Source organism: Punica granatum, chromosome 5, assembly GCF_007655135.1.
Source record: "Punica granatum isolate Tunisia-2019 chromosome 5, ASM765513v2, whole genome shotgun sequence".
Lineage (NCBI taxonomy): Eukaryota > Viridiplantae > Streptophyta > Magnoliopsida > Myrtales > Lythraceae > Punica > Punica granatum.
In genome coordinates this window covers 11,579,454-11,586,349 of record NC_045131.1, presented here as the reverse complement: position 1 = coordinate 11,586,349, position 6,896 = coordinate 11,579,454, and the positions used below count along the sequence as shown (strand labels likewise).

At 34.3% G+C, this 6,896-nt stretch overlaps 1 protein-coding gene across 1 annotated transcript; it reads right to left on the bottom strand.

Annotated features, from left to right (window-relative positions):
* Positions 1–1,077: 1,077 nt before the first annotated feature.
* LOC116208762 (peroxidase 5-like) lies at positions 1,078–2,767 on the bottom strand. Its single transcript, XM_031542315.1, has 3 exons — positions 2,476–2,767; positions 1,698–2,145; positions 1,078–1,582 (listed from the first exon to the last, which is right to left on the bottom strand). The coding sequence occupies exons 1-3, from the start codon at positions 2,686–2,688 to the stop codon at positions 1,269–1,271; spliced, it is 975 nt and encodes a 324-aa protein (XP_031398175.1). The 5' UTR covers positions 2,689–2,767; the 3' UTR covers positions 1,078–1,268.
* Between the last annotated feature and the right edge of the window lie 4,129 nt (positions 2,768–6,896).

Here is a 6,896-nt window from a genome sequence, read left to right as displayed (position 1 = left end):
AAAAAGAGTAAAAATTTTGAAAAAAAAATATTTTAAAAATTTTGAAAATTTTAAAATTATTTTGAAAATATTTAAAATTTTAAAAAAAATTCTAATTTTTTTAAAATATTTTTTTCCTTTTTAAAAAAATCCTTATCTATCTTTTTTTTTTCCTTTTTCCTCTATTTTCCTTTCCCCTCCTCCCCTTCTTTTCCCCTTTCCCTTTTCCCTTTTTTTTTTAAAAGTTTTTCCCCTTTAAAATTTAAAATTTTTTTAAATTTTTTTAAAAATTTTAGAATTATTTAAAATTTTTCTGCTACGTCAGCAAGGAAGTGACACGTAGTAGCCACGTCAAAGTCAGCTTGACAGCGTCAAGCTCGACTTGACGATTTGTACCATCGTGAAACAACTTTGAAACATTTTGTACTATCATGTAGCGAAAAAAACTTTTTGGACTATAATGAAACATTTGTAAAATATTTTGGACCACCACTGCAATTTACCCTAAAAAGTTTTAGAGGTTTGAATAAGAAAACATGCAATATCAAGTCTGATTAAAAAGTTTTAGAGGTTTGAATCTTGATGTGAATGGTGCAATGTGACTGTCAAGAATACGAGTAAATGCATGTTTTAGAGTCGAGATTGGTCCGAAGAAGGATTTAGGTTGCGTCCTATCTGATCGTTCTTAAAAATTAGAAAACAAAATAGCGATATGACAATGAGATAATTTGATCTTTCTTAGCCGCGTAACAATTTTGGGCCTTCAATGCCATCCGCTCAGCTGGGCCTGCTCAGGCTCCATCCATAACCATTATATTCTATCAGATTAAAATTTTGATCTTTATCTTTTAATTATATTTTCATTTCATGATTTCAGTGTTTGCTTATATTTCCTAAATAAATGGTAAAATTCCATATTTATGAAAAAAAAAATTCTTACTCCCACTACTGTTTCGATTAAAAGGGTTGAGTATATGGTATTTTAATATTTTTCACTCCCTAAAAGGAAAGAAAATTAATGGCTAGTAGCTAGGAGGTGTATATCTGAGATGAGAGATTAATTTACTGTTTATGAGACATGAAATTTTGAATGCAAAAGACAACTCAATTTTTTCTATAATAATTTGAGTACATGTAACTCAAGTGGAAATAACACAAACTGAAAAAATTGGATGATGTGCCCTAATGAACCATCAACCAAGAAATAGAATAATCCGGTGAAAAATAACAAGACAAAGCATGTGGCACAACACTGCCCGAAATATCTCTGACTTTAGCATCGACAAATGCTAGTTCATGACTCGGCAATTCTTTCTGATTTCCCCTTGTGTACCAGTCAATACTTCGATCGAGCCCATGTGCACCATCGCCCTAGTGAATTTCCGGGCCCATGAACTTGGATGGTTCGAATAGCTCTTTACGGTCGCCCTGGTCGCCGGTGTAGTCCATAGCACCTGGTCTGATGCCAAGAGTCCCTTCCCAACCTTCAGGTTCTTGTAGTATGTGTTGTCCAGTGAGCTCGGGGTCCCAGGGTCCAGTGACACAGTCGGGTCGGTATCGCCACTCTGTGGGCACTTGGTCTTCAGGAAGTCGGCATAGGTTCCTATGGAAATATCAGTTCCCGAGCAACATTATATTTGCAGTCTTTTCTCAGGAGTTCAAACTGATAGAAATAGGTACTAGTAATATAAATGATGTGAATTTCGCAAGATACGTGCCATTCAATGAAGGATCTTGAAGATATGTTGACTTAAAGGAGTAGAGACGCTTCGAGAATGCGGAGCAATGAGAGTCGCCGATTGAATGGGCCCCCGAGAGGGTCACCATCTCGTCGAGAGACAATCCCTTCCTGGCAAAGTTCTCCTTTAACTGCATCAGACTGAAGAACGGTCCTGGGAGATTCTTATCTACTTCAGTTGCCAACGAGACCCTTCCATCGCGCCTTCCTGCCGGAACCGAATAAGGGTTGCCACCGGCACTTTGAACTCCATCTCGAGCAGCAAAGGCCACGATGTCAGCGCACGAAACTATTCCAGGGCATTGGGCTTCGATCTTGGACTTGGCATCATCTATGACCTCGAAGCCTCCAATGCCTAGATTCATCGAGCTATTTTTCTCAGCCCTGTTGTTTGGGGTCGAGTTGAGAAGGACTGAACCATCGCAGCCCTACAAGAGCGTTGTACAAATGATGAGTTTTATATATATTGCCGCCCATCAATCGATATCCATTAGTTAATGAGTGATGATCAGTTAACATTCATGTGAAATACATACCGTAAGAGATCTGCATATGCATCTCTCTAATATCTCGAAATGCTCTTAGTTCAACTTTTTTTAAAGATGAAATAAGACGGCAGACAAGCCCACGCTCAAATGGGATTAGTCTTAGCAGATTAAGGATATTCGAAATTTGTCTACCAAAAGAAAAAGGATATTCGAAATTTAAAAGGAACAAAAGCTAAAAAAAAAAAAAGGAAATAAGGAGATCTCATTTACCCTGATAAAGCAATCATGGAAATGCAATCGAATCAGCGCCGCGGGGACTGCAGGATCTGCAGCAAGTGCATTTTTAACTGCGTCTCTCACGATAATCTCAGCCTGTGGACACGTGTTTTGATAGAATCCGAACTTCAAGGGCATCGGCGTTGCGAGCGAAAATGAACAATAAACGACTACATAAAAGCTCAAATAAGTGAAAAGATTTGCCATTTCTTTTGAACTAAAGTGGACTATAAGAGATAAAAATCTCTTAGATCGGGACTTGTTTGGAAAATCTGTAGTGTATGCAAGAGATATCAAGTGAAGTGTGGAAAACACAAGCCATGGCTGATGCCTTTTATATTGAATAGGCCAAGGTCACTGAGTTCAATTCATACGATTCTCAATTGGCGAATTTGATCTGAAATTCTCTTCCTGTACTATTTAAATTTAGCAACTATCCAACATGCCAATTATAAAAATGTGTTACCAATATGGAAATTTATATAATGTTTTTTTCGACCAATGCCCCTTAGCACATAGAATCGATTAAAAACTCATCATAAATATGCATACTAAAACTTTTTTTTTGGGGGGATAAATATATGTGTATTAGTCCGCAAAAAAAAAATATATATATATGTACTAATTTGAATATGAATTAAATGACCGTATTAAGTTGGTAATAATTTGCCTAATTTGTTATAATTTTAGAAAATTCAATTTGTTTGTTAAATTTTATTTTACCATGCGCCTCTAGGGCATAGGATAGAAAAGCCTATCTTGCTAATCAAATCAAATCTACCAAAAGAAAAGTTAAAAAAATTAGAAGGCGTGTGTGGCCCTCACACGTTTGTCTTATAAAACGTTATAAAGTACAAAGGGAATTAGGTGCAATCAATTGTCGCACTCGATTTAAAAGTAAGAGGTATTAGAACCAATCTAACAAAACAAATAAATAAATCTATCAATTTTTTTAAAAAAAAGTGTAACATATTCAAATCCAAATACTTTTATCGCAATGGCATTAACACTCGCCAAAATTTGAGCGATTCACCGTTCGACGTCATAATACGACTTCTCTTGCCCTTCATTCATTTTTTCTATTTTTACTAAGCCCATAAGCCTCTTCTGTAGTCCAAAAAAAACACGCACACTTTTGAGAAATTGCCAGCCTTGATTCTAATAGTAATCAATATTATGGTATTAGGCAGGGGCAGGGCCAGAAAATTTTCTCGAGAGGGGCAATAATGCAAAATATGGTTGACTGAAATTTTTATTATAGTCATTTGTAAAAGCTTTACTCGTTAAGTACACCGGATCATAAATTAAATTAACATAATTGACTAATAGCAAACACGTACAAAAGAATTCTACAAATACAAAGAAGACTGTAATAAAAAAATAGAGGTGTGAAATGAAGAATCCAACGTTGTAGACATGAAAGATCTCCGGTTCAATTCCTCTGTTCGTACTCTCTTCTCCCTTCCTATCTCCGCCCCCCGTCTCGGCTCAAACCTTTTTTTTCCCCCAAAAAATAAAAATATACCAGTTTTGTTTTCTTCTTTCTCTTAGGCGGATCCTTTTCATGCAATTCGTTGGTCCCGAAATGAAAATAAAGAAATCAGTTGGGTGCAGTTTTTTTCTCTTTTTCATTTAAACTACGAGCATCCTCGACCTATTAATTGAGAGTAATTTCATTTGAATGTTGACTTGGTCTTGACTATGAATTATTTCTAATGTATTTCAAACTCTTGCTTTGCAGGTGAGGTCAAGAGAAAAGAGGTGTAGTATAAAGACATATGCTTTCATCTAACTAAGAATCAAAAGATTATAGATTCAATTCTCGCAAGTAGAATTATTCACGACTTTGTTTATCGTATCTATGTTTCCCATCTTCTCTGTAATAATAATAATAATAAAAGATTGAGAATAGATATGAATACTGGGAAATATTCGACCATGTTTAGAGGGATGAAACAGTCTAGTTGTGTTTATTTTTAATTAAAAGGAAAAATCTTCCAGAATGTCAAATATTATCTTCCTTCATAAAGAAACAATGCCAATGACAGAGATTTGTCTAGCCATCTGTTTTGAGCTAAAACTAGGTTGGAAAACCACGCGATGTCGCGATTAAAAAGCTTTCGGGTAAAAAAATTTTAATTAATTGCAACCTGCAAAAAAATAACAATAAAAATAAAATAAAATAAATTTTAATTACATTATTTTAATTCAGACAATAAGTTCTGTAGAGACCAAGTAAATGATTAGAATAACTATCAATAAAATGATGAACTTTTATTTACTAAAAACGTTTTAGATTTATTTGTATATCGATTAATATTTTTTTTCGGCGTGTATCCTGATATTTGAAAATCGAACTAATCCTAACTAATTTAGTTCAAGTCAGGTGGTTTATTAAGAAATAAAACTCATGAAATCATTAAATTTTTTTTCCATGGACTAGAATCAAATTGGAGATCTTTTTTTTTTTTGGGAAAAAGAACTCGAGACTTTAATTAAAAGGAACAAGCGTCAAACCACTTAAACCAACTCATATTGATCGATTTATAATATCACATTATACAAAAACCTATATTATTCTCCCAGTTACCTTGAATTATATTTCAATATTTTTCAAATTATGTTCTCAATCATGTTAATTACTCTATCCTGCTAACCAATGAAATGATCATATCCATTCAACCATTATTTGCATTACATGCCCCCTTGTTTGAACAAGAGTAAATATTATATTCTTCTGCGTTTATAAATTTATATTGATGGAACTGTCATATGCTGAGATTACAGTAGGAAGGTGCTAGAACGGGCAATTACTTAGTCAAATTTCCTTCCTATTTTTAATACCAAACGACTTAGAAAAGTAGCTAATATGGATATTATAAAAATGTAAAAAGAAACAAGGGCGTGTGGCCTCCACATGCACGATTTTTTGAGATTCTTTTGTCAGAATTGCAGGGTTCGCCAAACCAGGGCTCCACTCCTAGGCTGGTTAAGGTTTCACGAGCCCTGGACAAATCCATCCTCGCACTTGCAAGTAGATAGGGCGGCCTTTGCGGCTTCAACTGAAGGATCGTGGAGACTAATCTTTTTTGAGGCCACATCTCACTGGCGAGGTCATATTTGGCCATGTCGGGGACGTATCTATAGCTTCCACGTCTTGAAAACAGTGGAAGGTATTTCTTTGTTTCATCGAAGGTCAAGTGGTTTTGGTGGATGACGGCAGAACGGGGTACGAAGTTTGCCGATATTGCAATGGAAGAGGATTGAAAATTTGAAGATAAATTAGGGGAATTTTGAGTAGTTGAAGCGAACTCATTTCTCTTTTTATTTTAATCTCAATAAAATTGCCACGTCATGAAATATTTTGTTTCATTATGTTCAAAAGAATATTATCACCGGCCAACGTCCGGTCATGTGGATAAAAAATTTATAACATAGTAGACGTGTTGGGACTGATTTACCCAAATGAAAATTTATGGGACTTAATGGAAAATTTGGGGAAATTTGTAGGACTTCCTCTAAAGTTTTCCTTTTCTTATATATATTTCATATGGGCATTTTAATTTCACCAAGAAAAAAAATTGACTATGTTAATATGTCATCTATTAACACTCAGTCACAATTTGAAACTAAAAGTGTATGACTAACCAAACGTTTTAAGACTAATTAGTCAACCCAGCGCGTTGCGCTGATATGTAAAAGATTAAAAAAATTGAGCTTATTCACTTTTATGGTGTAGAGATCTTTTCTTCAAATTTTTTTATAATATTTAAATTTCATGGAAAAATATTTTAATCTATCCAATTTGGAAATTTTTTAAATTTTTTCAAGAAATATTTAATATAGATTCAAAAATGAAGAAGTTTGTATCATTTTGTCAATATAACTAGTTGAATGGCCACGTGCGTTGCACGTGATGTGCATAATTATAATTATCCGTAATTTTTTTAGAGAATAAGAAAGCAATACTATAATACGTAAATGTTTCCATATGTGAACGGCATTTCATTACCACGGAAAACCGAAACAAACGAAAGCACAACGCTTGAGTTATAGAGATCTCAAACCTTGATATAAAATAGGATGGGTACCACTGAAAGAGAAACTCAAATATCTGAGTTATATTACAACAAATACAATCCAACGCAATTTCTAAGGTTCAAAAATTTAACAAATACAACCAGCTTGGGAAGTTGAACTCTTACACGAATTTCTTCAATAATTTGATGTGCAACACCTTCTACTGACCTTTTACCTTGGGGACTCTTGCATTTGTTTCCTTTTACAAGACAAGCAATCAATCATGGAGGGCCTTCAACATGAGTTTGAAGAGTCCTTTTTCTTAATTGTTTATTAAGATACCTTATATTCTAACATAAGTGATTATTGGAAATGAAGATAAGGAATCCCCTTAT